The sequence below is a fragment of the Mastigoproctus giganteus genome, chromosome 9, assembly GCF_048544385.1.
Source record: "Mastigoproctus giganteus isolate SK-2022 chromosome 9, ASM4854438v1, whole genome shotgun sequence".
NCBI classification, from domain to species: Eukaryota; Metazoa; Arthropoda; class Arachnida; order Uropygi; family Thelyphonidae; genus Mastigoproctus; species Mastigoproctus giganteus.
Genome location: NC_143583.1, coordinates 19,419,678 through 19,438,367, shown reverse-complemented (window position 1 = coordinate 19,438,367; position 18,690 = coordinate 19,419,678). Strand labels below are relative to the sequence as shown.

Sequence of the window (18,690 nt, the reverse complement as noted above, 5' to 3'; positions counted from 1 at the left end):
GTATTTTGCATCTACATTCACACATGAGGAATTATTAAGGTTTGAAAATGGCAGAAGGTTATCAAATTGTAGCAAGATACTTAATGATTTTGTAATAACTGAGAGCAAAGTGGAAGAGAAACTGTTGATGTTAAACGTAAGAAAAGCACCTGGGGTGGATGGGATCTATTCAGTTATATTAAAGGAGGCGGCAAAGCAACTAAGCAAACCCTTAGCCATAATTATGAGAGCATCCTTGGACTCAGGGGAGGTTCCCACGGACTGGAGATGTGCAAATGTATCCCCAATTCACAAAGGGGGATCGAAGGGTGACACGAGTAACTACAAACCAGTTAGTTTAACTTCTGTTCCGGGTAAAATAATGGAGTCGCTGGTTAAAGATGCATTGCAGGATCATCTAGACAAGACTGCAGCAATAATTCAGACACAGCATGGGTTTGTTAAGGGAAAGTCTTGTCTGACAAATTTGATAGGATATTATGATGTGGTTACAAAGGAACTGGATGCAAAAAATAATTTTGATATCATATATTTGGATTTCAGGAAAGCTTTTGACACTGTTGCGCATGGAAGACTATTGTACAAATTGGAGCAGAATGGTATTAAGGGTAAGTTGCTACAATGGATAAAAGGATGGTTAAGTGCGAGAAGACAGAGGGTGGTAATCAATGGGTGCTGCTCTTCTTGGACTAATGTTATTAGTGGAGTCCCACAGGGTTCGGTGTTAGGTCCTCTGTTGTTTTGTATATTTATCAATGATATTGATGAAGGTATATCAGGCTTAATGTCGAAGTTTGCAGATGATACAAAGGTTGGCAGGGTTGTTAATGACAGTAATGGCAGTGTGCTACTGCAACAGGATCTAGATAATTTGGGCAGATGGGCTAAGAAGTGGCAACTGAAGTTTAACCTTGACAAATGCATAGTACTGCATATGGGTAGAAGTAACCCCAGAGAAACGTACCAACTGTGTGGTACTACACTTAAGGTGGTAGAAAATGAAAAAGACCTGGGAGTAATTGTGCAGGCAGATATGAAGTTCTCTGAACAATGCAGACAGGCTGCCAGGGCAGGTCATGGGGTTTTGTCAATGATATATAGGAATTTTGCTAGCAGGGAAAAGGAGGTGATTGTCCCTCTATATAAGGCAATGGTCAGGCCACGCCTTGAGTACTGCGTACAGGTCTGGAGGCCTCATTTTAGGAAGGATGTAGATTTACTTGAACGTGTACAGAGAAGGGCAACAAGATTGGTGAGGGGAATGAAGGGATCCTCTTACCAAGAGAGGCTTAAGTTCTGCAAATTGCAGTGGCTGGAGACTAGGCACCTGCGCGGTGATCTGATTGAGGTATATAAGGCCTTGAATGGGTTGAGCATGCTGAATTCTGATGGGATCCTTCCACTTGTTCAGGTTACGAACCTAAGGGGGCATAAATTCAAATTAAGAAAAGACAGATGTAGAATAGATGTGCGGAAATTTGCCTTTAGCCAGCGGGTGGTTAATTGCTGGAACAAACTTCCATCTGTCGTTGTGGAAGTTGATAGGTTGAATAAATTTAAGGAGGAACTGGACAGGCATTTGGAGGGAATGGTGTGATTTTTTTTTTTTTTTTTTTGGCTGATGCTGCATAAGCTCATACATTTGCTTTCTTGCATCACATGCCACTACTACTACTACTATTTCCCCCAGAACACAAGTTAAACTGGTCTGTAATTATTACTCGTATTCACCCTTAGGTCCCCCCCTTTGTGAATTGGGGATACATTTGCACATATCCGGTCCTGGGGACTTCCCCTGAGTCCAAGGATGCTCTCATAATTATGTGTACAGCTATTATTATAATTATGAGTACAGTAATTAAAGTACAGCTATTCAGTTTTCTAAAAGGAAAATGCAGTGCAGATGACAGTTACTATACTAATTATTATTATAATTACATTACAAAAACTTATTATTTCTAATAGTGTCTAATATTTCTAGCAGACAAAAAAGAATCAAGGAAATTTAATCTTTTAAGTAATTTAGAAGCTATTTATGCAACTTCAAAAATATCGAAGCAGCTATGAAATAAGGACAAATCCATTAAACTTATTGCAATGTTTATTATATTACTTACACCAAATGTGTACACTGTGATGTCCAATCACCTTTATATTTTGCTCCCATTTCAAGTGCCTTGTCTCTTAGTTCACTTCTAAAAGGATTCTGAAATCCACTTAAGGTAAAAGTAACTTTTCCCATAAGTCTGTTAAATGGTATTTTCTTTTCGACTATAAAAATAAATATAATAATAATAATGGTTAAAATTTCAGTATTTCACTTTCAATTAAAAAAGTAATAATAAGGGAAGTTTAAATTAACACATTCATTCCAGGTTATGCATCACATGCATAGTACAAGTGTTGCACTTTTAAGAAATACTGTAAGAAGAGACTAATTTTGATTTTTTTTCCATATTTGCATGTACAATGGTGATTACAAAAGAGCAAATTTACTATAAAAATAGCGAGTTCCCAAAAAGGGTGACAAAGCCCTCCCATTAAATTATCATCCCATCACACTTACTTTTACTCTTTCTAAATTTGTGGGTTGGTCACTCACACACTAGCAAGGCTTTTGTGGATTTACTGAATGATTGTTTTCTACATCAGCATGTTCGGGAGGCAACTAGAGGGAGTAATACTCTTGATCTGATTATCAGTAGTGATTCTTCATGCATTAATAATCTGCAGATAAAGGAACCACTAGGTGGCAGTGATCACAGTGTGCTGAAGTGGGATTTACTCAAAGAGGTAACTACCAACAGAGGTAAAGGGAGGATTTCTGCTTTAGTAAAGGCGACTATGGTGGTCTGAGACAATATTTAAATTCTATACGGTGGGACCAACTGATGATGTTACCAACAGCAAATTCAAAATGGGAAGCATTCAAAGAATTAATCTTGGAAGCTACTAGGCTTTACATATCAACTAAGAAATAATGTTCAAGGTTTAGGCCTAAATGGATGTCAGATGAACTAATGAGGCATATGGCAGAGAAGAAAAATGCATGGGATACATATAGATTAATGGGTGACTGGAAGCTTATGATAGATATAAGTTGGTCTGTAACCAAGTCACAAAGGAGATTAGGCAGGCAAAGGCAGATTATGAGAAATCTTTGGCAAAGGATGCAAAGAAAAACAGCAGAGTTCTTTACCTATGTAAAGTCTAGAAGGAAAGGGATGAATCAGATTGGTCCACTGGATATTGATGGTTCAACGGTTGATGATCCTGCTCAGGTGGGTAACAAACTAAATGAGTATTTTGCGTCTACATTCACACATGAGCAGTTATTTAGGGGGGGAATGCCAGAGGTGAATTAAACTCTGGCAGTGAGCTCGATGATTTTGTAATAACTGAGAGGAAAGTGGAGGAGAAATTGTTGAAGATAAACATAAAAAAGGCACCCGGGGTGGAAGGGATCTATCCAGTTATATCAAAGGAAGTAAGCAAACCATTAGCCATAATTATGAGAGCTTCCTTTGAACTCAGGAGAGGTACCCATGGACTGGAGATGTGTAAATGTGACCCCAATTCACAAAGGAGGATCAAAGAGACACAAGTAATTATAGAACTGCTAGTTTAACTTCTGTTCCACGAAAATTAATGGAGGCACTGGTTAAAGAAGCATTGCAGGATCATCTAGACAAGACTTCAGTTATAGCTCGGACACAGCATGGTTTTGTTAAGGGAAAGTCTTGCCTGACCAATTTGAATGGATACTATGATGTGGTCACAAAGGAACTGGCTGCAAAGAATAACTTTGATATCATATATTTGGATCTTAGAAAGGCTTTTGATACTGTTGCACATGGAAGACTGCTGAACAAATTGGAGCAGTGTGGCATTGTAGGCAAATTGCTGCCATGGATAAAGAGATGGTTGAGTTGGAGAAGACAGAGAGTGGTAATCAATGGCCCCTGCTCATCGTGGACTAATGTTATTAGTGGAGTCCCTCAGGGTTCAGTGTTGGTTCCATTGTTGTTTTCTGTATTTATAAATGATATTGATGATGGTATATCAAGCTTAATGTCCAAGTTTGCAGACGATACGAAGGTTGGCAGGGTTATTAAGGACACTAATGACAGTACGCGCCTGCAACAGGATCTAGAAAAGTTGAGCAGATGGACAGAGAGGTGGCAAATGAATTTTAACATTGACAAATGTAAAGTACTACATATGGGAAGCAGCAGTATCCCCAGAGTAACGTATCAACTCCGTGGTACTACACTGACAGCGGTAGAGAACGAAAAGGACCTGGGGGTAATTGTGCAGGCAGATATGAAGTTTTCTGAGCAGTGCAGACGGTCATGGTGTAGCTCATGGTGTCTTGTCAATGGTATACAGGAATTTTTCTAGCAGGGATAAGGAGGTGATTATCCTCTTCTATAAAGGCAATAGTCAGGCCACACCTTGAGTACTCTATACAGGTCTGGAGGCCTCATTTTAAGAAGGATGTAGAGCTGTTAGAACAAGTACAGAGAAGCGCAACAAGACTAGTGAATGGAAGAAAGGGTTGCTCTTACGAAGAAAGGCTTAGATTTTGCAAATTAAACTAGGCACCTGCGAGGTGATCTGATTGAGGTGTATAAAGCCTTGAATTGCTTGAGCATGCTGAATGCTGATGGGATTCTTCCTCTTTCTCAGAATAATCACCTGAGAGGGCATAAATTCAAATTGAGGAAAGATAGATGTAGGATAGATGTGCGGAAGTTTGCCTTTAGCCAGCAGGTAGTTGGTTGGCGGAACAGACTTCGATCCTTTGTTGTGGAAGTTTATAGACTAAATAAATTTAAGGCTGGGCTGGACAGGTATTTGGAATGAACGGAGGGGTGAAATGAGAGAGGGTTTTTTTTTTTTTTTTTTTTGTCTGATGCTGCATAAGCTTGCTTTCTTGCACCATGTGCCTCTACTAATACTAATGCTAAATTAATGGGTAATTCCATTAACCACCAACTCCTACACTATCTAGAAACTTTACATCTGATCAATGATTGCCAATGTGGATTCCATCAGTGTCAATCCACTGGTGATATACTGGCTTATGTTACTGATTTATGCAAAAATTCCATGGAAAAGTCTGTAAAACTCAAGCAGTTGCTCTTGACATTTCACAGGCTTTTGATAATGTTTGCATAAAGGTCTTCTAAATCAGCTACATCTTATGGAATTAAAGAACTGTTTTTCTGTAATTGGGCATCCAGTTTTCTCACTCTGACACACTGCATTTATGACAGACAGCTGTCTTCTAATTTCTCCACTAATGCTAATGTTCCCAATGTTTTGTTTCTTTCTCCAGTCTTTACCTCTTGTATATTAATGAGCTTCCATTGACTGGAATTTCTATCTATATTTTTTTCCTGATGACAACACATGCAATCCAACTTTCAATTTGAGAAACTTTGCCCTGCACAAACAGCCTCAACTTCTCGAATATCCACTATCAATTCCTTACATGTTGATGTCCAAGTATTTCCCCAGTGGGGCAAAGAAAACTTTGTTAATTTCAATCCTTCTAAAACTCAATCCTCTCTTATATCTCCCAAAAAAAAAAGGATTCTTCTGCTGCCATGCTTATCTTTGATGACAATCAGATTCTAGACAAGATCATATATCTCTATTAGGGATTACCCTGCCTTCTAATATATCTCTCTCCCCCTCTCTTGGCATAAGCACATCACAAATATTTCTTCCTCTGCATCTAAAAAACTGGGATTTCTCTTTCACTCAAAGCATTATTTTTCTTCTAAATACCTACTCACTCATTCCCACATCTGGGATAGTGCCTCCACAACCTCTTTCAGGCTTCAGAAACTGCCTTCAAAGAGGGCAGTTAATTAATTAATGATCCATCTCTTACAAAGTCTCGTCACTCTCTGTCTCATAGATGTACTCTTTCTGCTGCAGGCATTTTCTATAGATACTTCCATATGAAATGAGTATTTTGCATTAAAATACTCATTCAATGCAAAAATTCAAAAATTAAAAATTTCACACATGGAGTTATTCAAGGAGGGGAATGCCAAAAGTTTATCTCAAAGTCTAACAGGGCACTAAGTGATTTTGTAATAACTGAGAGCAAAGTGAAGGAGAAATTGAAGTTAAACATAAGAAAGCCACCTAGGGTGGACGGGATCTATCCAGTTATATTTAAGGAGGCAGCAAAGAAAGTAAGCAAACTCTTAGCCATAATAAAGAGCTTCCTTGAACTCAGGGGAGGTCCCATGGCCTGGAGGTGTGCAAATGTATCACCAATTCACAAAAGGGGGGATCAAAAGGTGACGCAAGTAACTATAGACCTGTAAGTTTAACTTATGATCCAGAGAAAATGTGGAGTCCCTGGTTAAAAAGCATTGCAGGATCATCTAGACAAGACTGCAGTAATAGTTACGACACAGCATAGGTTCATTAAAGGGAGGTCGTGTATGACCAATTTCATTGGATAATATGATGTGGTCACAAAGAAACTGGATTCAAAGAATAATTTTGATATCATATACTTGGACTTCAAGAAAGCTTTTGATACTATTCCACATGGATGACTGCTGTACAAATTGGAGCAGTGTGGCATTAAGGGTAAGTTGCTACAATGGATAAAGGGATGGCTGAGTGGGAGAGGACAGAGAGTGGTAATAAATGGACACTGCCCCTTCATGGACAAATGTTATTAATGGAGTTCCCAAGGGTTCAGTGCTGGGCCCATTGTAGTTTTGTGAATTGATCAAGGATATTGATGAAGGTATATTAGGCTAATGTCCGTGTTTGCAGATGATACAAAGGTGGGCCAAGTTGTTAACAACAATAATAACAGTATGCTACTCCAACTGGATCTAGATAAGTTGGGCAAATGGCTGAGAAGTGGCAACTAAATTTTAACATTGACAAATGCAAGGTACTGCATATGGTAGCAATAAACCCAAGAGAAACATACCAACTGTGTGGTCCTACACTCAAGAATGTGGAAAGTGAAAAAGACCTGGGGTAATTGTGCAGTCAGATATGAAGTGTGCTGGGCAGTGCAGATGGGCTGCCAGGACAGGTCATGGAGCCTTGTCAATGATACATAGGAATTTTGCTAGCGGGGACAGGGAGGCGATTATCCCGTTGTACAAGGCAATGGTCAGGACACACCTTGAGTATTGTGTACAGGTCTCGAGTCCTCATTTTAAGAAGGATGTAGAGTTCATACAACGAACACAAAGAAGGGAGATAAGGTTGGTGAGGGGAACAAGGGGTGCTCTTACGAAGAAAGGCTTAAGTTATGCAAACTGCAGCACCTGGAGAATAGGCACATGCGAGGTGATCTAATTGAGTTGTATAAGGCCTTGAATGGGTTCAGCAAGCTGAATGCTGTTGGAATGCTGAATGCTGTCTGGGCAAGTGGAATTCTTCCTCTTGCTCAGATTAAGAACCTTGATGGAGCATAGATTCAAATTGAGGAAAACGAGTTGTAGAATAGATGTGCAGAAATTTGCTTTTAGCCAGTGGGTAGTTGATTGGTGAAGCAGCCTTCCATCTCTTGTTGTGGAAGTTGATAGGCTTTTTTTTTTTTTTTTTTTTTTCGGCATAAAAAAAAAAAAAAAAAAAAAAAAAACAATTATTACATGTATTGTTATACACGTTGGAACTAATGACATTAAGAGATCTGCAGATTTACTCAACAAGTACAGGTCAATGTTGAAAAAAAAAGTCATGAGTTAGGGTTGAATGTGAAAGTGTCTGCAATTCTGCCCAGATACGATATGAGGGAGTATATGATGAGAGCCTTGTCAATCAATTCCACCCCAGGAGAGATTGTGCAATGCTCAAGGGATAGAATTTTTTTCACCGTGGTCTGTGCTTGTTGATAGGAGAGACTGCTTCTACAGGGACGGGATACACTTAAATAGAAAGGGTGCAAGAATATTTGCTGATGCTATCGAGGCAGTGTTAGGTGGGTCAGAAAACTGATAGCTTGAAGGGATACACAAGACTAAAAGGTTAACAATAGCCACAGGCAGAGGCAAAAGTGATTCTTGCACTGCTTCTATTAGAATGAGCAGCAGCCTGGAAAGCAAGACAATGGAGATTTCCAGGACTGCTGGGAGTCATAGTGGAACAAGAAAATACATGGGCCGTGTTAGGGTAACCAAGAGTAGAAACAGGTGCATGTATACTTGCATGTACACCAATGCTAGGAGTATAGTTAATAAATTTGATGAGCTTGAAGTGTTAGTCAAGATATCAAAGGCAGATATTGTTGGTATATCAGAAACGTGGTGTCACACAGACATAAGCAGTGCAGAATTAGAATTTGGGGAGTACAATGTTTAAAGAAAGCATAGACAGGACAGGAAGGGAGGAGGGGTTATGCTGTTAGTTAAGAAACACATAAAATCTAAGGAAGTGCATCCAATTGATTTTGGTGAACAATGCAATGCTGAGTCTGTGTTTGGTGTGACATAAGCACTGGCAAAGGAAAAATGAGAGTAGGTGTGTTTTATAGGCCTAATGAACCTGATGAGTATAATGAGCAATTGTGCAGGTAAATAGAGTGGGCAAGTAAATCAGAATGTCTTATAATGGGGGATTTTAACTTTCCAGATATTGACTGGAACATGTGGGTTGCTCACTCGCACACTAGCAAGCCTGGCATAGCCGAGTGGTCAAACTTGAGTGCAGTAGCACACGCTCTTTGAGTGGACCGGGGTTCAAACCCATGACTACTAAATACGATTAACATTTGTATTGATTGATTTATTGTAAACTCCAATGACCGTGGTCGTGCCGGAGTATAAACAAGAACTTTCTTTTTTTTTTTGTGGATTTACTGGATGACTGTTTTCTACAGCAACATGTTTGGGGGGGGGGGGGTCACCAGAGGGAGTAATACTCTTGATACAATTATCAGCAGTGATTATCCATGCATTAGGAATTTGCAGATAAAGTAACCACTGGGTGACAGTGATCACAATGTACTGATGTGGGAATTACTTGAAGATGTAACTACCATCAAGGCTAAAGTTATGGGCTTTTGCTTTTGTAAAGATGACTACAGGGGTCTCTGGGCGCCTCCGTAGCTAGGTGGGCAAGAGTGGCAGTGTGTAGCACACGCTTCTTGATTAGACCGGGGTTCGAGCCCGTGACCACCAAATATGGAGGATGCGGAAAGGTCAGGGAATGAACATCACATATCATCGCAGCAATATAGCCTTAGTTGCTAATGCTCCTAAAAATCAAATAACAACAATAGGGGTCTTTGACAGATTTTAAATTCTGTACAGTGGGATCAACTGACGATGTTGCCAACGTTGAATTCTAAATGGGAAGCCTTAAGGGACTTAATTTTGGAAGCTACAAGGCTTTGCATACCAACTAAGAAATACTGTTCAAGGTTTAGGCCTAAATGGATGTCAGATGAATTAATGAGGCTCATGGCAGAGAAGAAAAATATGTGGGATGCATATAAATTATCAGTTTACATGAAAGCCTTTGGCAAATATAAGCTAGTCAGTAATCAAGTCACAAAGGAGGTTAGGCAGGCGAAGGCAGATTACGAGAAATCTTTCGAAAAGAATGCAAAGAAAAACAGCAAAGAGTTTACTTATGTAAACTCTAGAAGGAAAGGGATGAATCAGATTGGACCACTTCACATAGTTGGGTTGACTATTGATGATCATGCTCAGGTAGCTGATAAACTGAATGAATATTTTGCATCTACATTCACACATGAGGAGTTATTATTATTATTAGCTATATAGTGCAAGGAAGCCTGAGGTTTATGCTGAACCAGCCAAAAAAAAATCCATCGTTACCCTGAGAGAGAGAGAGAGAATGTCTAAAGTAGAAGAGAACAATGATGATATCCAGCTAAGGACCCTGGGTGTGCCAAGTCCATACTCACCAGATGTGAGCTCCCTGCGGGTGAATTTATTCAATGACAGGAGTGCCAGAGTTTATCAAATTTTAACAGGGAGCTAAGTGATTTTGTAATAACTGAGAGCAAAGTGGAGGAGAAATTGTTGCAGTTAAACATAAAAAAGCACCTGTGGTGGATGGATTCTATCCAGTTATGTTAAAGGAAAAAGGAAGTAGGCAAACCCTTGTTCCAAATGCCTATCCAGCACAGCCTTAAATTTATTTAGGATATCAATTTCCACAACAAAAGATGGAAATCTGTTCCCCAATCAACTACCTGCTGGCTAAAGGCAAATTTCTGCACATCTATTCCACAATTGTCTTTCCTCAATTTGAAACTTGCCCCCTCAGGTTCTTAATCTGAGCAAGAGGAAGAATCCCATCAGCATTCAGCTTGCTGAATCCATTCAATGCCTTATACACCTCAATCAGATCATATCGCAGGTGCCAACTCTCCAGGCACTGCAATTTGCAGAAATTAAGCCTTTCTTGGTAAGAGCACCCCTTTCTTCCCCTCACTAATCTTGCTGCCCTTCTTTGTACTCGTTCTAGCAACTTTATATCCTTCCTAAATTTGAGGCATCCAGACCTGAACACATTACTCTAGGTGTGGTCTGACCATTGCCTTGTATAACGGGATAATCACCTCCCTGTCCCTGCTAACAAAATTCCTATTTATCATTGACAAGGGCTCCATGATTTGCCCTGGCAGCCCAACTGCACAGCTCAGCGAACTTCATATTTGACTGCATGATTACCTACAGGTCTTTTTCACTTTCACTTCCCTGAGTGTAGTACCACACAGTCGGTATGTTTCTTTTCAGTTATTGCTACCCACATGCAATACTTTTCATTTGTCAATGTTAAACTTCTGTTGCCACTTATCTAGCCCAACTTCTCTAGATCCATTTGGAGTAGCATATTGTCTTTACTGTCGTTAACACTCTGCCAACCTTGTATCAGCTGCAAACTTGGACATTAAACCTGATATACCTTCATCAATATCACTGATAAATATACAAAACAAGAATGGGCCCAACACCGAAACCTGGGGAACTCCACTAATAACATTTGTCACGAAGAGCAGTGTCCATTGATTACCACTCTGTCGCTCCCACTCAACCCATCCTTTATCCATTGTAGCAACTTAGCCTTAATGCCATACCTTTCCAATTTGTAAAGCAGTCTTCCCATTTGCAACAGTATCAAAGCTTTCCTGAAATCCAATTATATGAAATCAAAATTATTTTTGGTATTCAGTTCCTTTGCGATCACATCACAGTATCCAATCAAATTGGTCAGACAAGATCTTCCTTTAACAAACCCATGCTGTGTCTTGACTATTACGGTAATCTTGTCTAGATGATCCTGCAAAGCTTCTTATATCTCGTCTTATATCTCGCAAAAAGGATTCTTCTGCTCCTATGCTTATCTTTAGTGACACTCCGATTTCTAGGCAAAATGATATATCTCTTTTAGGAATTACCCTGACTTCTAATCTCTCTTGGCACAAGCACGTTACAAATATTGCTTCCTCTTCATCTAAAAAACTTGGTTTTCTCTTTCGCTTTCGGCGTTACTTTTCTTCCAAACAGCTGCTCACTCTGTATAAATCGCAAATCCGCCCTGCCATGGAATATTGTTCCCACATCTGGGGTGGTGTCCCCAAAACCTCTCTCAGGCTTCTTGATTCCATTCAGAAGAGGGCAGTTAGGTTAATTAATGATTCATCTCTAACAGAATCTCTCCACTCGCTTTCTCATAGACGCACTGTTTCTGCTGCATGCCTCTTCTACAGATACTTCCATGGGCACTGTTCTTCTGAATTGGCTTCTATAATTCCCGCTCTCTCTTTCAAAACAGTCCGAACACGTGCTGCCACCAACCAACATCCATTTACTGTCCAACTTCAAACCCACAGAACCAACTTTTCATCTCCCTCATTTATTCATTCAACTGCCGTTTTCTGGAACAACCTTCCTTCATACATATTTCCTGAAAATTACAATCTACAGAAGTTCAAGTCCAATGTCAACAAATATCTTCTTTCGTCTTCTCAACCTCCAACCCAAGCACGGTACTAAGTACTATAGGTTCTAATACTTCTCGTGTTTGGGGTTCACATAAAAAAAAAAAAAATGTACAGAGAAGGGCAACAAGATTGGTGATGGGAATGAAGGGATCCTCTTACCAAGAGAGGCTTAAGTTCTGCAAATTGCAGTGGCTGGAGACTAGGCACCTGTGCGGTGATCTGATTGAGGTGTATAAGGCCTTGAATGGGTTGAGCATGCTGAATTCTGATGGGATCCTTCCACTTGTTCTGATTACGAACCTAAGGGGACATAACAAATTAAGAAAAGACAGATGTAGAATAGATGTGCGGAAATTTGCCTTTAGCCAGTGGGTGGTTAATTGCTGGAACAAACTTCCATCTGTCTTTGTGGAAGTTGATAGTTTAAATAAATTTAAGGAGGAACTGGACAGGCATTTGGAGGGAATGGTGTGATTTTTTTTTTTTTTTTTTTTGGCTGATGCTGCATAAGCTCATACACTTGCTTTCTTGCATCACATGCCACTACTACTACTACTACTTTGGGACCAGTGCATTCTGCCTTGGAGATTGTCTCTGTGTTGCCTGATGCACAGGAGTGAGCTCTTTTGTTGAGCTGGGCAGCTGAGAGCTTGATGGCCCTGTACATCTACATTTTTATGGAAAAGAAAAACTACATCATATTCTTCCTGTAACTTTAACATTGGTGCAACTTAAGACTCTTTGCATACTGGCAATAACAGAATAAGTTTTCTTTGGAAGCAATTCTATTTTATAAAATCCTTTTAGTGGTCTATGACAGACTTATTATGAAACATCAGTAATTATTTACTATTTCTGATATCTTCCCGAAAGGGCCTCAATATTTTTTAAAAACTTTGAGCAACAACTTTTTAAAAAAACTTTTACAGCTTTCATAGGAGATTTCTGTTTATAAACACTTAATACAGGAATTTTTAACCACTTATATGAAAGCAGGAGGATTGCCTTACAAGTGGCTCTGGTACTGCACTACTTCCAAACAAATGGCATCATGGAAAGATTAATCCTCATTTAATTAAGAGACCATGTAATACCTAATGATTGCCCAATAAGTCTAGAAGCAATGTCACAGCAGTATCTCATCTTTATATTTACAATGATATATAAATAAATAAATAAATTTTCTGTTTATACTCTGGGACGACCAAACGGTCAGAGGAGTTCACGAGATAGACATAATAAAAGAAACAGCACCGTATTTGTGAACTATATTATAAACCTTTTAGCAATGATATTGGTTTGAAAGTAATGTAATACCAGGGCAACTTAGTGTGATCATTGGAACCACTGTATTAACCGGTTTAAATCTTACTGGCCACAAAAACACAATAAAGAACAAGATAGTCTGTATAACTTATAATTTCAATCAGGTCAAGTAGCATTAGCTATTTTGTAATTTTTAAATTCTTAGCTGCATACGGTTCATCTTCGTTCAAATAAAATATCACAAATAAAATTTATACTTTGTCAGATGTTGCCATTTCAGTGAGTTGCATGCCAATGTGATGCAGAAGGGGAGATAGTTATAGCTCGATTGAAGGCTTAGAGCACCTGTGCAGATGATTTTCAGTATCAAAGAGCCAATTCTCAAAAGCCATTTAAAGATAATTCATGACTTTTGCAAATAATCAAATTGGCAATATGAAACACAGGGTGTATATACTTTTTTTGTCTCGATCTTGGGAAGGGGGAGAAGAAGAGTAACTTAAATAACGCCTTATCAATAGGAGCAGTATTTGCAATTACAGGAGAAATCACTCGATGATGAAGAATTTATTACTTTTATTTTTTGAGTAATACTCAAATGAATGTTTGGATTATTTTGTGATGAGCCAGTTCTAGGGCACACAATATTTTCTTGTTATTTCCTTTATTTGTTTAATTTTGTGGGCACAATTATCATGATCATGTATAGCTGTAATCACCTATTGAAATCCTTTAATTAACTCAATCATAGTAGCTAACTGTCTGGATAGTACTACAATAATAATGATATTCATAATAACTGCAATAATACTACACCAACCATAAAACTGATACTTTATTAAAATAAAAATGGTACAGTGAAAACTGGATTAAAATTCATCATCATCACAGCCATTTTCAATTCACTGCAGGATGAAGGCCTTTCCAGAAACTTTCAGTTCCTTCTGTTTTGTGCAATTGCCATCCATTTACTACCCACAAACTAATGAATTTCATCTGTCCATCGTTGTTGTTGTCTTCCAGGTTTTCTCTTAGCTCCTCTTGGATACCATTGTTATTTTCTTAGTCCGTCTGTCATCATGTCTTCAAGCTATGTGTCCTGCCCAAGACCATTTTAGTTCTTTAGTTTTGATAAGAATGTCCTTTACTTGAGTTTGCTGCCTAATCCAAGTGTTTCTCTTCTCATCTAACAGTCTGATTCCCAATATAATTCGTTCCATTCTTCGCTGTGTAGTTCTCAGCTTCTCTTCCATTCTTTTGGTGAGTGCCCAAGTTTCACTTCCATAAGTTATGGTGGGAAGTATACATTGGTTCATTATTTTACGTTTCAGAAAAATTGAGATATTGCTCCTCAGTATGTGACTATATCCATTCAAAATTTGTTCTTCTCTTCACTTCCAGCCATTTATCATTATTACAGCTAATGACTTGTCCCAGATAAGTATATGACTCCACCTTTTCAATTACTGCTCCTTCAATCATTATATCCCTTTCTGTGGCATACTTGTTCATTAAAATTAATGGATTAAAATTAAACTGGTAGAAAATGTTTTTTTCACCTTTATCGCTTTTATTCCATGATTTATGTCATGTTTATTTTATTGTATAATTTATATGTTTTATTTTTATTGTATAAACAGTGTATTTTATTACCAGTTTAATTTTAATCTGGTTTTCACTACGCCATTTTTGTTTTAATAAAGTATCAGTTTTAAAGTTGGTGTAGTAGTATTGCAGTTATTATGAATTTCAACATTCCCAACCCCAGAGGCCTGTTTGAAGAATAGTAATGATAAACTAAGTTTGATTCTTTTTAGTGTTAATTTTAGAACTGGCTATCTGACCAAGTATGGTAGATAAAGTAAGTAACAATTCAAGGTTAACAACTCAAATAGGTAAAAATTGTGTTATGCCTTTTAGAGAGTTTGGAATTTTGAATAATTTTCTACAGGAAAATTTGTCCTTACCATGAATAGCCATTCCAATCATTTTTAATTTGGCATTAGCTGTATAAGATAATAGTAAATTGTGAGCAGAGAGGGATTATGTCTAAGTTGTTCAACACTGAAGTTCCTTAATATAAATTAGCATAAAGCTTAATATAATAAATAAAAAAATATAATATATAATAAATAAAAAAAACTTAATAATAAAGCTGTACAAAATAGTATACACTGAGGTTCCATAACAGTTTTCAGGCCTGGCCACAGAAAACTTACATAGTGATAGTTCTGCCTAATTGAAAATACATGCTGCAGGGCAATCTTTTTAAACTTCTCCCAAGGATATCTAGGATCTGGTATGACAGATATATCATCTCTAATGGGAATGTAGGTAAAAGATTTGAATGAAAAAGAAGTATTGTTGGAATAGTCTTCTTTTCCATTACATTACATTATTAATTCCAATGAATTTGTTTATAACATAATCTAACCCTACTTCCGGTGCTTGACTGGTATAAAGTATTTAGTGATTTAATATTGTAATGCAGATCAATAGTACTATTTACAAAACTCAGTGGATTATTTTTATGCTAACTGCAAAAAAGAAATAAGAGAACTAACTAACCTTGAGATATTCAGTCTGCTAATAAAAACAATCCTCTTAAAAACCTTTTGCATTAATGATGCAAGAGGTCTACATTCCTTCAGTGTTAGAGAGTAAATGTTTTAACTTTAAATACAAAACACAGCAACAATACTCCTCTTAATGCAGTATTTCAAAACATTACAGCTCTGCAAAGAAAAACTTGATTCTACCAAAAAGAACACTTCACTGTACAAAATAGTATAACTCTAATTAATGGAAGTCTTGGCTCCAACCTGAGATCCTCTGGAGGATACTAATACTGATAAAAATACTGACAGTAACATGTTAAATTCCCAAAAAATAATATACACATTATTATCAAAATAATATAAACATGATGTTTGTGTTCTTCTTCAAAAGAGAAATGGCTGACCAAGAAACTTGTGGTCCATTTCTCTTTTGTTAGTGTTATGTTGTTGTATCCATTGTTATTGATATTTTTATGTTAATTTCATGTACAACAACAGAAAAAATACTTTAATATATAAATACTTTAGGATAGTTTCTTGACTAATATGTATGTTAGTGCAAATGCATTTTAACATAGCTATCTACCAAAGTGGTTAAATTAATTAATTAAATTGGCATTGTTTTGGTTATATAACCTACATATTAGTCATTCTACCTCGTAGCATGCCTTTGCCCTTAAATACTTTATACTTGATAGTTTCTGGATTGAAAATTTACAATTTTTCAAATCAAGAAACTCAAAGAAAATCGAGATTTAAAATTATAACATCAGTTAGATGTTTATTTATAAATTTATTTTTACATTTTGTTTTACAAAACCATATTCATCAATCCATGTTAAATGAAAACACTGGATGCCATCTTTCTGTATCCTTTTTTGATTTTTTCACTGCCCACATTTTCCTTGAATCAAGAGAAGACTATGTCAATTAGTCCAATTAAAATAATAAAACAATGTAATTGATTTACTCATTTCAACAAACAAATTTCTGATGTTATTTGAAAAACGTATTCGAACAAAGAAATCTAATATCTTGCTGTGATCTGGTCTAGAATGATATTTGTGTTCAAATTTAACCAGGGCTTTATTTTGTAACATATAAACTTCTGGAATGCTAAGGAAGTCCCCTTTGAAAAGTTGTCCTCCCCTGGGAAAGTTTAGAAAATCATGGTGCCAAATTTTTGAATTTGGTGGGTTTTTCATAATCTTAAACAGTTAGTTTTAAATGATTTTATTTTATGAGAGCTCAATAAAAAAATTATTTTATCATTTTGGCTGCATGTTACTTTTGCCACTCACCCTGCGCTCTCACTTCTTTATTGCAGTGTGCTTAATGAAGTCACCTTTTCCATTACTCAATACTATCACACTTGCACACATACATAATACACTTACACAATAAACAGTATGTGTTCACATTCCCCAGTGATGCTTTTAAATAATGGCACCATAAGCACTAATTTAACATTTAATATTACAAAAGTATAGTAAATCGGACAAAACTAATTCAACAATATTATTTATTTATTATTCAAAATGTTTTATAAAGATTTTCACATTAAAAACATGTTATCATATTTCTTATTGTAATTTCTTTTTTTATAGCTTATGTCTATGGCTAGATGATGGCCCTGAATAAGCCATGGTTTTATTAAGCATATTTAATTAATTAAGCATTGTGATTGGCGAACGTTTAAACAGAATCACAAAGTCAAGCTGTGCATCTAGCTTGACTCTCTGCTGATGAACAGTGTACTAACGGCATTAGTAATAATAAATAATTTTTATTTTAAAATGTTTTTGTTTTAAATGGTCACTGACACACTAGCAGGGCTTTTGTGGATTTATTGGATGATTGTTTTCTACATCAGCATGTTCGGGAGGCAACTAGAGGGAGTAATACTCTTGATTTGATTATCAGCAGTGATTCTTCATGCATTAAGAATCTGCAGATAAATGAACCACTAGGTGGCAGTGATCACAGTGTGCTGAAGTGGGATTTACTCAAAGAGGTAACTACCATTAGGGGTAAAGGGAAGGGTTATTGCTTCCGTAAAGGCGACTACGATGGACTGAGACAGTATTTAAATTCTATACAGTGGGACCAACTGATGATGTTACCAACAGCAAATTCAAAATGGGAAGCATTCAAAGAACTTATCTTGGAAGCTACTAGGCTTTACATACCAACTAAGAAATATTGTTCAAGGTTTAGGCCAAAATGGATGTCAGATGAACTAATGAGGCATATGGCAGAGAAGAAAAATGCATGGGATACTTACAAATTAACACATGACACAGAAGCCTATGATAGACACAAGTTGATATGCAACCAAGTTACAAAGGAGGTTAGGCAGGCGAAGGTAGATTACGAGAAATCCTTGGCAAGGGATGCAAAGAAAACAGCAAAGAGTTCTTTACATATGTAAACTCTAGAAGGAAGGGGATGAATCAGATTGGTCCACTTGATATTGATGGGTCAACTGTTGATGATCCTGCTCAGGTAGCTAACAATCTAAATGAATATTTTGCATCGACATTCACACATGAGGAGTTATTCAGCGAGGGGAATGCCAGAGGTGTATTCAACTCTAGCAGTAAGCTACAGAATCTTGAAATAACTGGGAGTAAAGTGGAGGAGAAACTGTTGAAGATAAACACAAGAAAGGCACCCAGGGTGGATGGGATCTATCCAGTTATATTAAAGGAGGCAGCAAAGGAAGTAAGCAAACCCTTAGCCATAATTATGAGAGCTTCCTTGGACTCAGGGGAGGTACCCATAGACTGGAAATGTGCAAATGTGACCCCAATTCACAAAGGAGGATCAAAGGCTGACACAAGTAATTATAGACCTGTGAGCTTAACTTCTGTTCCAGGAAAATTAATAGAGGCA

The 18,690-nt window shown here is 37.4% G+C and overlaps 1 protein-coding gene across 1 annotated transcript in view; it reads right to left on the bottom strand.

The window, feature by feature from the left end:
- The window catches only part of LOC150080070 (DNA repair protein XRCC1-like), a 179,056-nt gene that overhangs the window by 95,314 nt on the left and 65,052 nt on the right, over positions 1-18,690 (bottom strand). The window contains exon 8 of the mRNA XM_090381651.1: positions 2,118-2,271. Within this exon, the coding sequence (XP_090237777.1) occupies positions 2,118-2,271 (154 nt within the window). The remainder of the gene's footprint in view (positions 1-2,117; positions 2,272-18,690) is intronic.